Source organism: Neoarius graeffei, chromosome 25 (genome assembly GCF_027579695.1).
Source record: "Neoarius graeffei isolate fNeoGra1 chromosome 25, fNeoGra1.pri, whole genome shotgun sequence".
NCBI classification, from domain to species: Eukaryota; Metazoa; Chordata; class Actinopteri; order Siluriformes; family Ariidae; genus Neoarius; species Neoarius graeffei.
Window position 1 is genome coordinate 38,026,085 of NC_083593.1, and position 17,107 is coordinate 38,043,191.

The 17,107-nt window shown below is 42.0% G+C and overlaps 1 protein-coding gene across 1 annotated transcript in view; it reads left to right on the top strand.

Moving 5' to 3' along the window:
* Positions 1-15,922, top strand: part of LOC132873227 (roundabout homolog 1-like) — a 430,545-nt gene extending 414,623 nt beyond the window's left edge. The window contains exons 26-31 of the mRNA XM_060908586.1: positions 1,026-1,241; positions 6,113-6,573; positions 10,693-10,851; positions 10,949-11,191; positions 11,288-11,493; positions 14,392-15,922. Coding sequence (XP_060764569.1) covers positions 1,026-1,241; positions 6,113-6,573; positions 10,693-10,851; positions 10,949-11,191; positions 11,288-11,493; positions 14,392-14,406 — 1,300 coding nt within the window. The 3' untranslated portion in view covers positions 14,407-15,922. The remainder of the gene's footprint in view (positions 1-1,025; positions 1,242-6,112; positions 6,574-10,692; positions 10,852-10,948; positions 11,192-11,287; positions 11,494-14,391) is intronic.
* Positions 15,923-17,107: the final 1,185 nt, after the last annotated feature.

Below are 17,107 nucleotides of genomic sequence, written 5' to 3' on the forward strand. Positions count from 1 at the left end.
ACATCTTCTCATTCCATCTCATCTCATCTCATTATCTCTAGCCGCTTTATCCTGTTCTACAGGGTCACAGGCAAGCTGGAGCCTATCCCAGCTGACTATGGGCGAAAGGCGGGGTACACCCTGGACAAGTCGCCAGGTCATCACAGGGCTGACACATAGACACAGACAACCATTCACACTCACATTCACATCTACGGTCAATTTAGAGTCACCAGTTAACCTAACCTGCATGTCTTTGGACTGTGGGGGAAACCGGAGCACCCGGAGGAAACCCACACGGACATGGGGAGAACATGCAAACTCCGCACAGAAAGGCCCTCGCCGGCCACAGGGCTCGAACCCAGGACCTTCTTGCTGTGAGGCAACAGCTCTAACCACTACACCACCGTGCCGCCCTTCTCATTCCATGTTTTTTCTTTATTTTTATGAATTAAAAGACACGTCATGTCTTAAAGTAATGATGGATGTCGTTTCTCTTTACTTAGTTGAGTGTTTTTTGACATAATATGGATTACTACAGTTGTGGAATAGGGCTACTTACTGTATTTTTATTATTTACTATTTACTGTTTGATCTCAAACACATTAAGAAGGCAAGAAATTGCACTAATTAACTTTTGATGAGGTACCTGTTCATTGAAAAGCATTCTAGGTGACGACCTCATGAAGCTGGTTAAGATAATGCCAATAGTGTACAGAGTGTCAAAGTAAACAGTGGCTACTTTGAATAATCTAAAATATGAAACTTTTTTTTTACACTTTTTTGTCAGCCCTGTGATGACCTGGCGACTTGTCCAGGGTGTACCCCGCCTTTCGCCCGTAGTCAGCTGGGATAGGCTCCAGCTTGCCTGCGACCCTGTAGAACAGGATAAAGCGGCTAGAGATGTTGAGATGAGATGAGACACTTTTTTGTTTACCACATAACTCCATATCTGTTCCAGATGTTATTTCATAGTTTTGATGTCTTTAATGTTGTTCTACAATGTAGAAAATAGTCCAAATACAGAAAAACCTATTTTCCTGCAGTTTTGATCCAGACCCTCAGAAGCTTCCGAGCCGCATGTACCTGCACCAAGGGGAGACAGAAGAAGAGGAAGAGCAGGAGCATCTGGTTAGGTGTCCCACACCACCTGTTAGAGGAGCAGCCTCCTCTCCTGTGGGAATGTCCTACAGCCACCAGTCCACAGTGACACTCACTCCATCTCCTCAGGGAGAGCTACACATCAACCAGGAAGATCGCAGGTACTGCACTAATAACACTTGATCATCTACAGTTTGCCTGGTGTACACATCTCACAAACAGTAAAGGAACACACCAGCGGGGGTTTTTTTTTTTCTATCCACGTCATCTGTAGAATAACAGTGTCATTCAAGCCATGTACGATTATACAGTAGAACAAAATAGCATTCCTTGGTGTAGTATGTTACAAAATATGACAACAATGAAACACCAAACATCAACCATTGCCAATTCAATTTACAATGGACAACAATGTTAAGACAATAAATGGAAGGTGTGTGAGTGGTAGACTCTGTGTAATGAGGACAACATAATCAATAAATATAATAATGAAAGGGGCGGCACGGTGGTGTAGTGGTTAGCACTGCTGCCTCACAGCAAGAAGGTCCGGGTTCGAGCCCCGTGGCCAGCGAGGGCCTTTCTGTGTGGAGTTTGCATGTTCTCCCCGTGTCCGCGTGGGTTTCCTCCAGGTGCTCCGGTTTCCCCCACAGTCCAAAGACATGCAGGTTAGGTTAACTGGTGACTCTAAATTGACCGTAGGTGTGAATGTGAGTGTGAATGGTTGTCTGTGTCTATGTGTCAGCTCTGTGATGACCTGGTGACTTGTCCAGGGTGTACCCCGCCTTTCGCCCGTAGTCAGCTGGGATAGGCTCCAGCTTGCCTGCGACCCTGTAGAAGGATAAAGCGGCTAGAGATAATGAGAGAGATGAGATAATAATGAAAGCCTAGGAGCAGGGTTTTATTTTTTTTGGTGTATAAATATATAAGATATCCAATTCTTAGGATGAGACAGGCATGAGAGAACACTGTAAAAAGAAATTCTGCTTCCATATAAGACAAGACATCCATGTTAATTTGAGCCACATTGACTATGTTGGTAAAATACTAATATATTTGACTGAATAATTCATTAAAAAACTCTGCATTTTTTTAAATCATAAGTATAGAGATCAAAACATCAAGGATGTAGTAACTCATCTGGCCTGCCATCAAAACAACCATGAGTACCAAAACATTGAACTGAACTGAAATGTGACAATGTGAGAGATGACCAACCTCCACGACTAATTGTTTACAACAGGAAACTCAACAAAGGACTAAATTTTGTTCCCCAGCGGAAGAGCTACCCAAAACATCGATCAGATCTGAATTCGCATGATAAATGAGAGAGAAAATACAATTGTAGTCAGAAGAAAATTTGTTAAGTTGACCTAATTACTAATTTGTTTGCAAAAACTTGACAATACAATGACCAAGTTTTGTGCAGAGGGTCTAGTTCTTTCAAATAAAACAATCAGAACTGAAATCCATTGAGAACTGAGGGAGGGAGGGAGGGAGGGAGGGAGGAGACACGATTTAACTGAAAATAAACAAAGTTGTAAACAAATTGTTTACAAGAAGAAAATCAACAAACCAATGACTAAGTTTTGTTCCCCGAGTGAAGCTCAACCTAAAACATCGATCAGAACTGGAATCGGATGAGAACTGCGAGAGGAGATACAATTCTAATGAGAAGTCCCAAAATTTGTTAAGTTGACCTAATTAGCAGTTCGTTAGCAAAATAATTTGACAATACAACCACCAAGTTTTGTGCAGAATGACTAGTTCTTTCAAACGAAACAATCAGAACTGAAATCCATTGAGAACTGAGGGAGGAGATAGGATTTAACTGAAAATAAACAAAGTTGTAAACAAATTGTTTACAACAGAAAAATCAACAACCAACCAACCAGGTTTTGTTTCGCAAGAGAAGATCTACCCAAAACATCGATCAGAACTGGAATCGGATGAGAAATAAGAGACGAGATACAATTCTAGTGAGAGGCCTGGAAAATTTTAGCCTGGCAAGCCAGACTAAATGTCAATATTTAGTCTGGCCTCGATCCGTAGACATTTCCGACGGGGGTAGGAGGAACAAACCGCTGTCTTTCAAACTGTCTCTGTGCGTATAGGCCAACGCTCTGACCAATCAGCGCAACAGTGACTGTGACGTAGTCAGAGCGACAGAAAGCAGTGGGGGAGGCCTTGAAATAAATAATTTTTCAAAATGCGTATTAATTAATAAACAGGTTCTAGATATTAAGAAGTTTGGAGATAATGACCACAAGTTTGGAGTCTGTACCACATACACTCATTTTTTTTTCCAAGTGTTTTTCAAGGGTTTGCTTAAACTGGTTTTGAGAGTTTTTATTTAGTGGTGTTTGGTGAAATAATTTCCCTTAAATTTAAAATAACGGGAAAATAAGAAACAATCAAAAAGTAATGTTTCAAAGCTGTTTATTAATTCTTCGTACTGCACAAACTAGCCCCATCCTTTTGGCTACCAGCGGAACCAGCTGATAGATCAGACTTTTGCCATAGCCGGTCGGCAAAACAGCGAAAACGTCCTTCTTGAAAAGGAATGAGCGGAGAGCCTCTTCCTGCTCATGTTTCAACGAAAACTCCAAGTCTAATTCTTCTAAAACTGATTCCAAAGCGGAGTCAAACGCGCACTGTTCTCTAGCCGTAGCCATCTTTCCTGCTGCGCTTTCTCCAGCGTCGCGCAGCTTTGTCGTCACTCCTGCAAAAGCCCGCCCAAAGAATCCAAACAAAAACCTTGCGTTGTGATTGGCGGGCACGATTTGATGCCCGGGGTGTTTTTGTTTATATGGTGCGAGGCTAGACCCATTCGCTAGGCAAAAATATTTTTGGCCGCTAGGCGGGTGGGTCTAGTTTACTAGGCTAGGAAAATTTGCTAATTTGGCCTAATTATTAACTCGTTAGCAAAAAATTTGACAAAACAACGACCAAGTTTTGTGCAGAGTGATGAGGGTTTTTTTTTTTCAAACAAAACAATTGGAACAGAAATTTGTGGATGATTGATGGAGGAGATACAATTTAATTGAATTGTGGACCAGAGATGATGGACCCCATGCCATGGCGACAGATCATCGGCCTTTTGGTCAGATGAGCTAAAACCAAGTTTTCTCTTTTTTTTTTTCAAAAGAGGGATAGAGCTTTTTTTAGGTAATTACTTATATGCTAGCGATGCAGTGTGTCAAGATTTAAAACAAAACAAACAAAAAAAAAAAACCACTGGATTATTTGAAACAAGATATAGTTTCCAGAAAGTAGATTTTCTGAAACATGCGCGCATACAGATGGCAGTGGGGGGTTAAATATGGCGGTGTCTCTAATCCCTCCTAAAAGTTCATTTAAGGAACGTTGTGGTCACAGCTTTGTGTGGGCCAATCAAAATTCTTCCATTCAGCACTCAGCAGACTGTTTCTGTAAGGACATAGCTTTGCCCTTCTCCAAATTGCTGCCCCAAAGCAGGAAGTGCAAAATTGTCCAGAATGTCAGCATTATACAATATGTTGACATCACAGAACCAAGGGGCTGAAGAGAAGCTGTGGAAAAAACAACCCTCGACCATTATTTCTCATCCAACATACTTACAATCAGTGTTACACTTTGAGGCAAGTCACATTGTCCAGATTTCTGCCAAATCCAGACTCATCACCCAGACTGCCAGACACTGAAGCATGATTCATCACACCAGAATTACAAAAAGACTCGACAACGCTGTTTATAATTGAGCAGAGCAGCTGTAGTGCTGCATAAATTTGATGAACAGTCGTGTTGGAAAGAATGTGTTCTAGAGAGGTGTCATATATGGCCCTTTTCCACTACCCTTTTTCAGCTCACTTCAGCTCGCTTCAGCTCACTTCAGCCCGACACGGCTCGCGTTTCGACTACCTCAGAGCGGCGCGACTCAGCTCGCTTCAGCCCTGCTCAGCACCCAAAACTCGCACGGTTTTGGAGTGGGGCTGAAGCAAGCCAAACCGAGCCGAGTGGGGCTAGGGGCGTGAGCAGACACTCCCCTGTGCACTGATTGGTGAGGAGGAGTGTCCTCACACGCCCACACACGCCCCGCGAGCACGCTGGGATCTGCAAACACCGTAAACCCGGAAGAAGAAGAATTACGAGAATTTCTGAAGCCTTATGTGCCTCGCCTCATCTATACGCTCTTGCCAGTATCTGTTGGCGTTGTCGGTGACAACAAGCCACAGCACCAAGACCAGCAACACTAACGACTCCATGTTTATTGTTTACTATCCGGGTCGTGAGACTACCGCTTAAAAGGTCACTGATGTCACTGTTTGCGCCGCCTAACGACATCACATGACATCCACCCACTTTCGCTAACTCCACCCAATGTGTCCACCCACTTCCAGCCAGCATGGTTCAGCGCGGTTGTAGTCGAAATGCAACTCCAACAGCCCCACTCAGCTCGACTCAGCCCAACTCAGCACGGCACGGCTCAGCCCAACTCAGCCGCGTTGGTAGTGGAAAAGCGGCAATAGAGTCATGTTTGTTTTTTAATCCCACCCCCACCCAACTTGGTCCCACCCACTCCTCAAGTAATTATTTTTTGTTAGTACCTGCCTATGATATTCTTTTAATGAACTTGATTCTGTTTCTAAAATATGAACAAATTAGTAAATTAAACTACAGCAACTCTCACCAGAATAAATCATGAATAAATCATTTACGGAATATAAATAAATGAACAAACAACTCAGCCCATGCAATACACCCTTATGTTAATAGCTTTTCTTTTCTTGGCCTGACATGCTTCTTATCTGATTGCTCAATTCCCACCCATATGAAGGTAAAAAACACCCAACCTGCAACTTTTTATTTGGTCCAACAGGATCCCAACCCTGATACACACTTCTATAGCCATAACACAAACCACTAAGCATCCTAATCTTCTATTATATTTCCAGTCTCCGACTGCCTGCCTTAATGAGTAGGGGTGGCTAAAGATATCTAGTGTATCATATTAAACCATAAAATGAGTGCTGATGAAACTTGTTCCTCTTCTCAGACGACACGTGACGAGCCCCCCTCCTCCACCCCAGGCCCTCTCACCCTCACACACCTATGCCTATACCGATGGCGATGACGAAGAGTGTGATCAGACAGATGGCGAGTCAGACCAGAGGCAGTACCAACAACACCCAGGATCCCACTACCAGGCTCAGCAGCAGATCCAGCAGCAGGTCCATGTCCCACGCCGGCTGCAGCTACACAGGGGCCTGGAGCAGACTCCGGCCTCGAGCACAGGTGACCTGGAGAGCTCTGTCACTGGGTCAATGATCAACGGCTGGGGTTCGGCATCTGAGGAGGACAACGGCTCATCAGGCCGCTCCAGTGCCATCAGCTCCTCCGATGGCTCTTTTTTCACTGATGCTGATTTTGCCCAGGCTGTTGCTACAGCTGCCGAGTATGCTGGCCTGCGAGTGGCCCATTATCCAGGGGCGGGGCCTGAGGACATTGGAAGAGGTGGTGAGTCACAGGAATGAGAGCCTGATTTGAAGTACCACTTGACATATGATTATTTCTTGCATCTTCAGTTATATGTCCAGGTTTTTAGACATGGAATAACAAAGGGGGACAAGAATACTCTGAGTCACATTGCCTAATTATGTATAGGATAAAGTTGCATTGCAAAATATGGTACAAAATGAAAACTGTCCTGGTTTGGTCTAAAATTTTTAGTTTTGCATCCTGATATGATTTAATTTATTTTTTCCCTACTTCTTTTTCTTGAATTTTAGTATAATCTGCATTACAAAATAATTGCACTTGGAAATTATAGATTAGGTGTATGAAGTAACATGAAGAACAATAAGACAACAGAGTATAAGACAAAATTGTGACAAAAAACAAACAAACAAATAAATAACATAGTATGACTAAGTTATTTCACAGGTCAACCAGATCAAATGATCACGTTCTAAAGATTTCTACACTGTCAAAATACAGTGTGCCCTCGCACCCATACACCAAGAATAGAAATAAGAAAATGACAATAAAAAACATGATTAACTTGGAATGGCAGGGAAATCCAGTCACTTAACATAAGAGGAAAAAGGGGCCCACACTGCCCAGAATTTATTTACAGACCCCTTCAGTGTATGTTTGATTTTTTTTTTTCCAGCTTGATGCAATTTAAAATACAATGCCTCGCAAAAGTATTCATCCCCTTTGGTGTTTGTCCTGTTTTGTTGCATTACAAGCTGGAATAAAAATGCATTTTGGAGGGTTAGCACCATTTGATTTACACAACATGCCTACAACTTTAAAAATTAAAATTATTGTTTTATTGTGACAAACAATATAATTAAGGTGAAAAACAGAAATCTGGACTGTGCATAGGTATTCGCCCCCCCAAAGTCAATACTTTGTAGAGCCACCTTTTGCTGCGACTACAGCTGCAAGTCTCTTGGGGTACCGTATGTCTCTATTAGCTTAGCACATCTAGCCACAGGGATTTTTGCCCATTCCTCAAGGCAAAACTGCTCCAACGCCTTCAAGTTAGATGGGTTGCGTTGGTGTACAGCAATCTTCAAGTTATGCCACAGAATCTCAATTGGATTGAGGTCTGGGCTTTGGCTAGGCCATTCCAAGACATTTAAACATTTCCCTTTAAACCACTCCAGTGTAGCTTTAGTGGTATGTGTAGGGTCATTGTCCTGCTGGAATATAAACCTTCATCCCAGTCTCAAACCTCTGGCCAACTCAAACAGGTTTTCCTCCAGAATTGCCCTGTAGTTAGTGCCATCCATCTTTCCTTCTACTTCCTACTTCTCCACAACTTTGTCTCTGACCTGTTTGGAGGCTCCTTGGTTTTCATGTTGCTTGCTTAGCAGTGTTGCAGAGTCAGGGCCCTTCCATAACAGGTTGATTTATACAGACATCATGTGACAGATCATGTGACACTTTGATTGCACAGGTGGATCTTAATCAAATAATTATGTGACTTATGAAGTGAATTGGTTGGACCAGCTCTTATTTAGGGGTTTCATATGAAAGGGGGTGAATACTTATGCACAATCCAGATTTCTGGTTTCTCATCTTAATTATTGTTTGTGTCACAATAAAAAAAAATTGCACCTTTAAAGTTGTAGACATGTTGTGTAAATCAAATGGTACTAACCCCCAAAAAAATCCATTTTAATTTCAGCTTATAATGCGACAAAACAGGACAAACACCAAGGGGGATGAATACTTTTGCAAGGCACTGTATCTTTAATCTAAATAGCATGGCATGGAGATGCAGGAAATTTCCATCTGAGCAAGATTTGTCATCTCGCCAACAAAGTAACAAAGGCGATCACATTTAATTTTGGTCAGATGTAGTGCAGTCGGAGGAATCCCGAATAATGCTGTTATGGGCTCCGGTTCAATCAGTGTACCGCTTATTTCTAAAAGTTATTTCCCAGAAGCCAGCCAGAGATGGACAACCCCAAAACATGTGCACATGACTTGCAGGTGACTGGTTACATCTTACACAGTTAGAATTCACATCATTATAGATCCAGGATAGCCTTGATTTGGTCCAATGGGCCCTGTGGATAAGTTTGCATTGCATAAGACCATGCTGAGCACATATGGAAGATGTATGTACCCTCCTGAGTGCCTCTTTCCATAGGTCATCCTGTATTTCCTCGCCTAGTTCCTCCTCCCATGCCGATTTAATATTATTCAATGAAGTGGTTTGTCAAGAGCAAATTTTTCTATAAATTATTGTCAGGATGCCTTTCAGAGTAGGATGTGGGGTGAGAAAAGTGTCAAACTGTGTTTCAGCAGGAAGGGTGAGAAATCTGTGATCGGTGCTCCAAACATAACTCTGGATCTGTAAATATCTGAAAAAATGATGTCTGGGGACATCAAATTTAGCTGCGAGTTGTTCAAATGTAGCGAACATATTGTTGATATAAAGACCTCTGAAGTTTTTAATACCAAGGCTAGACCATGTTGAAAAAACACTGTCAGCCATAGATGGAGAGAAGGCTGGGTTTGAGGCTCTTAGCGCAGAGAGAGAGGGGTTGTCTGAAATCCAAAATGTCATCTAAATTGATTCCAAAACTTTAATGTTGTTTTAACACATACATTTCTGGTGAAGGAGGAGTAGGGACTGGTAATGGAAGTGTGAGCAAGACAAGGCAGTGACGCCGGTCTGGATGAGGCTGTCTCCATCTCCAGCCACATCGTATGATTTTCGACATTAACACTGCCACTGATTGACCAGATTGATATTAACGTATGATATCCAAAGCAGCTCATAGCATTTGACAACAGACTGCTGCATAGAAAGTCGTGTTTTGCATGCCATTTTTAATTCCCCTAAATAACTTAGCTAGTCAGGCGGCACGGTGGTGTAGTGGTTAGCGCTGTCGCCTCACAGCAAGAAGGTCCGGGTTCGAGCCCCGTGGCCGACGAGGGCCTTTCTGTGCGGAGTTTGCATGTTGTCTGCGTGGGTTTCCTCTGGGTGCTCCGGTTTCCCCCACAGTCCAAAGACATGCAGGTTAGGTTAACTGGTGACCCTAAATTGACCGTAGGTGTAAATGTGAGTGTGAATGGTTGTCTGTGTTTACCATATGTGTCAGCCCTGTGATGACCTGGCGACTTGTCCAGGGTGTACCCCGCCTTTCTCTTGTAGTCAGCTGGGATAGGCTCCAGCTTGCCTGCGACCCTGTAGAACAGGATAAAGCGGCTAGAGATAATGAGATGAGATGAGAACTTAGCTAGTCAGTATTTCAGTGGGCGGCACAGTGGTGTAGTGGTTAGTGCTGTCGCCTCACAGCAAGACGGTCCGGGTTCGAGCCCCGTGGCTGGCGAGGGCCTTTCTGTGCGGAGTTTGCATGTTCTCCCTGTGTCCGCGTGGGTTTTCTCCAGGTGCTCCGGTTTTCCCCACAGTCCAAAGACAGGTTAGGTTAACTGGTGACTCTAAATTGACCGTAGGTGTGAATGTGAGTGTGAATGGTTGTCTGTGTGTCAGCCCTGTGATGACCTGGCGACTTGTCCAGGGTGTACCCCGCCTTTCGCCTGTAGTCAGCTGGGATAGGCTCCAGCTTGCCTGCGACCCTGTAGAACAGGATAAAGTGGCTAGAGATAATGAGATGAGTCAGTATTTCAAAGACAATGTCTATTTAGACTGTTTAAATACAGCAATGCATGCCACTACTACATTCCACTCGTAAATTTAGCGCACTGTGCTGGACTGGCTAGCCAGGTTTCAAATGCATCATGCCCCATTTAATTATATACACAAAAGTTTATGAGCTGTTCTATGAAGGAGAGGAACCCACTTGAGAAAGGCAGTACCACTTCAGACGTCCATTGCTCTGGTTTTGTGGCATTGTGTTGTGATGTAATATATTGGGAGGAGTTTTGGTGGTTAATTGTGGCATGTAGTGACTGATCTATTCAACATTCACTCAGACCTCCTGAAGAGATTCAAGTAAACAGGTTTAAATCTGTTTCAAATGGTACATAATCTGGATACTCAAGACACCAGGCCAGGTGTAAACAATGTCAACGAAGATAAAATCGGCCTGGCTTGGCTTGGTCTCTTAAAACCTGCAGGAATAGACTGACATGTTTCTCTCTCCCTTGAAGGTCAAAGGTACCACATTGGCCACCGCCCCAGTAGCCCAGTGTCCACAGACAGCAACATGAGCACTGCAGTGATGCAGAGGAAACCACACAAAAGGCACAAGCAGCACACAGCTGGTCACCAGAGCCAACAGCAACAACAAGCAGACGAATATACAGATGGTATGACACTTGAATGTGTCTTAAGTGTTAATGCATCAAGTACCACAAAGTCAATATGAAAAAGACATGGTGTTACTTTTTCTCTTCCCTAATCTAGACCCACCAATGCCTCTGAGCCCTTCCTCAGCTGGAATGAAGAACAACAATCAAGGTTCTAGGTGTGGATATGAGGAAAGGGGTGCAACACTTCCCAGGATGGGCTGTGGAGAGTCCAGAGACAGGCGAGGAAGTGCAGGGGGCTACCGGACAAGAGAGGCGTCAGCCGAGCGAAGAGGGGAGCATGATAAACACCGGAACACACACGGAGGAAAAGGCGCTGGCAAAACACGCCAACATGCAGGTAAATATAGCATGTTAGAACTTGAATTACACTGTGAGACTAGGGCTTCAGTGGTTTCATGTGGCTCACTGGTCTCTGTCCTCACTCTTTATGCAGTTGCAGAAGACATTCCACCATACAACCGGCCATCGTTCCCCACAGCACAAGGGCAGAGGGAAGCTCCCAGCTCTTCTAGTTCAGTTTCATCCCGGGGATCTGGGGGCCGTCGGCGAGGGGAGGCAGGACCAGGAGGCCGTAAAAACCCCAACGATACAGGACTCCCAAGTTTGGTGGCCTTTTCCCACCAGGAAGAAGAGTTAGAGGTAGGATACTGAAGACTGCCTCATACAAATATGTTAATTGTAAAAGAAAAAAATATGGTGTAACAGCAAACCAGTATGATAATATAACAGAACTAGAAAAGCACTCAGAGAGCGCAGACCTCCGCCAAGAATCCTTTAAAAAAATCCGGGATCCAGAAGATGATCCGGATCACCGCCAAAATTTAATGGATTGTTACTTGTGCCCAGTCACATCTCTGGAAAAAATCTCAGAGCAATCCGTTCATAACTTTTTCCGTAATGTTGCTAACAGACAAACCAACAAACAAACCAATGCTACCGAAAATATAACCTCCTTGGCGGAGGTAATAAGGATATCTGAAATTATTCTAGCCACATTCACTGGATATGAGCAATCGTTCGCTCTGATTGGCTACTCTACTACTCAGATATCAGTTCATATACCGTGAGTAGAGAAAAACAAAATTGCGGAATGTATCAAGTCAGATATATCACTTTGTGATCAAGTACTTAAAAGAAACAGAAATGGCTAAAAGAATATAGTTTTTTTTCCACCTCAATATCACCTGTTCCACACTCCATGTTTAAAGACATGCAGATTCGGTACAATGGGGCCACTGTAATTGGCGCAAGCTGTTGTGGTTTCCCATGCCATGATGGATGTATATATATATATATATATATATATATATATATATATATATATATATATATATATATATATTCCTATGGCAAAAGCTAAATAAATTAAATACATAAATTAAATTAAAATAAAAAATAAAAACTCCAGCCCAGTCGGTGGCACCAAACCGGCAAAAACCCTAAAGAAGAAGAAGAAAATGGCGGACCATGTTACTGAACCAACCGAGGATGAAATAAAAACTCTACTCGAGAACAAAACTCAAAAAAAATTTAAAAAAGCAACAAAATATGGAATTAAAGTATTTGATGGTAAGAACATTGTTTTTCAAGAACTATTATTATAGCATTTTTTTCACAAATTGCTACTGTCATTGCGACGGTTTGTTTACATTCTAAGTGGAAATGATTTTGTCAGACGTTTTGTATGAAGTTTTTATTTATCAAATTTGAAAAAAATAATAACAATAAAAATGTTCTGTTTCTCAAAATCCAGTGAATGTGGGTAGAATAAAACAGTTATTCCACTCAGTCTCGTCGTACATAGCTTATAGCCAACTTGGCACTACGCGCCTCGTCAGCTATCAGCTCATGGACAACTTGATTTCATGGAATAACTTAATTGGAATCATTCAACTAGAAGTATGATGATATTTATAAAAAAATGTGCTTTTAACATACAGGCAGAAAATTGGAAATTACTGTATATTTTTACACTGAAGGCTAAGTTTGTTCTTAAGTATTTTATGTTTGTTTGTTTTAAATAAAAATATGTGAATCTCATCATCTCTAGCCACTTTATCCTGTTCTACAGGGTCGCAGGCAAGCTGGAGCCTATCCCAGCTGACTATGGGCGAAAGGCGGGGTACACCCTGGACAAGTCGCCAGGTCATCACAGGGCTGACACACACAACCATTCACACTTATGGTCAATTTAGAGTCACCAGTTAACCTAACCTGCATGTCTTTGGACTGTGGGGGAAACCGGAGCACCCAGAGGAAACCCACGCAGACACGGGGAGAACATGCAAACTCCACACAGAAAGGCCCTCACCGGCCACGGGGCTCGAACCCAGACCTTCTTGCTGTGAGGCGACAGCGCTAACCACTACACCATCGTGCCGCCATATGTGAATCATTCTCATCTCATCTCATTATCTCTAGCCGCTTTATCCTTCTACAGGGTCGCAGGCAAGCTGGAGCCTATCCCAGCTGACTACGGGCGAAAGGCGGGGTACACCCTGGACAAGTCGCCAGGTCATCACAGGGCTGACACATAGACAACCATTCACACTCACATTCACACCTACAATCAGTTTCACTTAATTATTCCAGTGCCAAGAGAGTAAAATTTGCTCTCTGGGTGGAAGGGATGGCATATTTTCTCCCCTGTCAATCACAGCTGCACTAATCAAACATCTGTGAGCTCATGTATGTGAAAGAGGGCAAACAGCGCTAAACTATACTGAGTGTATTACGCTGCCCTGTGATGTATCATGAGTAGCAGTTTGAAAAGATGTGTTTGACTGGCTTTATGTGTCTTGGAGGAAGCATGTGATAACCTTCACCCTCCCTGGCTGGTAACTGAAGTAAGATAGAGGAGAGCTGTCTTATGGGTGGGAATTGGTAGGTGACCATACTAGGAGGAAAATGGTGGGAAATTAAAAAAATGTCTTCAATTTTGGGAGGAAAAGTGAAGCTGTAATCAACTTCACTGAAAGCTGTAATATTGGCTTGTGTGTTAATCAGATCATTATTATTTTTTTTTCATTCTGCTTCACCCATAACTCTAAGTGCTATTACGTGAATAGGCAATATATCTACACGTAGTGCTCCACCTCGACTTGTTTGATATTGATTTTGAGAAAAAGCTCAAGGGCACCTTTGTAGGCGAACTGTATTTCCGGGTTTAATAAACCCAAACTTGATTTCCCAAACATGCTGTAGTACAACAATAATTAGTCTTAATACCGTCTCCAATCAACAAATGAAATTCCCAGATCACCATCTGAAATTTTCTGCTTGGCTTTGGCAACATTTCCACCATAAATGAGATAATTAGAAAAGGATTTACATCAAACTCAAATTAGCGTAAATTACTGTGGTTCATTATGCTCTCGGATTGGAATGGAGTCCTGCACCACAAAAGGGCTTATTTACTGTTTGCCTGAGTTGAATTGTATTTGGTGTTTCCAGATCCTTAAAACCAGAATGGATTTTTTATATAATATCTTTATGTAAAGGAATTGACTCCCTGGTCCTACTTTTTTTTTTCTACAGCTGCTGGAGAGTTGAGGATCCAGTCAGGATGAGAAAAACGATCTCTGAGTGGAGAATCATCTTCGAACTGTGCACCATACATGATTCAGACCATTTACAGTCATTCACAATTATGTAAATGATCTGTTCTGTCCTTTATTGGCAAAAAAAAAATGACCAATGGTTAATGTCTTCTTTTTTTGTTTCAATCTGCTTCTATATTTAATCTTTTCATTGTGAGCAAGAGGGAAAACTAGATGCTCTCAAGTTTCTTTTTAAGTAGGTGATTCTTTCTGCTTGAAACTTTGGCACCATTGGCTGGTGTAAGTTTGTGGAAAGGTGTGGTGTTCCCACGTCTTTATAATCTGCTGGTGTGAGTGTAATAGAAGCTGCAAGTGGGAGCGGTGGACCATCGTCAGTACAAAGAGAGGTCTCTTCACTCATACTGTGATACAGTACTTCAGTATGGTCTTCCCTCTCACTGCTCTCCAAACGTATTTTCTGATAATGAAAACTTGGGCATGAGGGTTGCGATTGTAAATTTACCAAATCATTGAAAGAAGTGCTGCCATTAGATTTTTTTTTTTTACAATGCACTGTTGTCATTTTGTTATTTGATGTTGTTATTGTTAATGTATGTTCTATTTTTTGTCTTTGGTTTCAAAAGCACAATCACTAAACATTTATTTTTGAACCATTCTTAGCTATGAAGCGCTCCACATTACATGAGGAGCAGCATAAGTGGCGTCTCATTGAGCATTGTGTTTGAGATTGGATAAGAAAATGAGCTTATTTGCTTCGTTTTATTTGCGCAAATGAAAACGAACAGGAACGGAAATCGGGATGACTCTCTCCACTTTGGGTCTCACGCAAGCCGTGTAATCATGATATACCTGAACAGAGACAGACCATGGAGTGGCAATCCGTCATCTCATTACCAATGATGGCATGTTACATTTGATGAGACAAATGCACTTAAATGAGGGTGAAACAAGAAAATGTGCAATGGGCAATATCTTTTACCATTTAGAAGGCTTGGATTAGGAGTGTCCTTTCCGTTTTGTGTTGAGAAGTGATGATCCCAGAACAAGGTGTGCACTGTAATAATAAGAAGAATGTTTGCCACAACCTAACAGCAAGCCTTTTGGGGTTTCATCTGTCCCTCTGCGGGCTCAACTCTGTCTATACTGTATAGAAGTGATGTGGACTTCGTTGTGGGATGGGGAGGGTGGAAAACCTGATCTAAGGATTCCTGTGGTAGTGCAAAGCACCACTGGGCTCACCTAGCACACAGCTGCTTCGGTTTGGTTTGAATCCATGCTATTGCAGTACCTTTTTCAATTGATGAACAATGTGTGTGAGAATATGTTTTCTGGAAAAAAAAAATAATTGTGCTGTCCATCATTGTTTGGTGTTTACTATGTTAAGGAAAAAATACAACTGCTTTAAATTGTCAGCCATAACTTTTCATGACTGATAATCTCATATTTAGAATAAAATAAACTGTGTCATTTCCCACCTTATTTATTATTAAAACATTTTTCAAATGCCATGTTTTGTGTGGTTTCTTATTGCCAACACAGCATTGCGAAAGCTGTTGGAAAAGCAAGCCAAATTCGCAGTGCCACATATGTCATTTCTCTATTAAAGTGACTGAAGTCCACTCGTCACCTTCCTGACCTTAGTTTCCTGAGAGAGCAGTGCAGCCAGAACATTGGTTTTACCTCCTGTTGGGGTAAAAACATTGCAAGAAAGACCTTTGTGTGCACAGTGCACCTCTGCAATAACAACTTGAATCAATCATGCTGAAACTTTGCGTTGTGGAGTTTTTGGTGTGTATCCATTTCACCTTGATTTTTAATCAAATATCTTAATTGCTATAATGTGACAAAATTATTTGGATCATCCAGTATAGACACTCTACAAACAGTCCACAAACCATCTATAGATTATCCACAACATGTCAGTAGACTCAGCCAGCCAGCCTATCAATTAATTCTAAAACAATATGCTAATAGTTTTTGTTTAAAGTTCAGTAGATGATCAGTAGACTGTTGACCTGTCCCATTTCAGTTCACTTTCTCTGGATGGCCCAGTTTCAACCCTTGAAGTTTAGAACCCCAATTCCAAAAAAGTTAGGACACTGTAAAACATAAATAAAAACAGAACAGGAAGATTTGCAAATCAGGGAAACCCTATATTTCATTGAACACAGTACAGAGACAACATATCAAATGTTGCAAGTGAGAAATGTTATTGTTTTCTGAAAAATATTTGCTCATTATGAACATGTTTCAAAAAAATTGGGACAGGAGCAGCAAAAGAATGAAAAAGTTGTGTAATGCTAAAAAAAAAAACCTAATTTGGTTAATTGGCAGCAGGTTAGTAACATGATTGGGTATAAAAAGAGCATCCCAGAGAGGTGGAGTCTCTCAGACGTAAATATGGGGATGGGTTCGCCGCTCTGTGAAAGACAAACAGTGCAAAAATTTAAGAATAACATTCCTCAATGTAAAATTGCAAACAATTTGGGGCTCACATCATCTATGGTACATAATATCATTAAAAGGTTCAGAGAATCTGGAGAAATCTCTGTATGCAAGAGACAAGGCTGAAAACTGAGATTGGATGCCTGTGATCTTCAGGCCCTCAGGTGACACTGCATTAAAAGCAGACGTGTGTCTGCAGTGGAAAACATTAGGGACTCAGGAACACTTCAGAAAACCATCATCTGTGA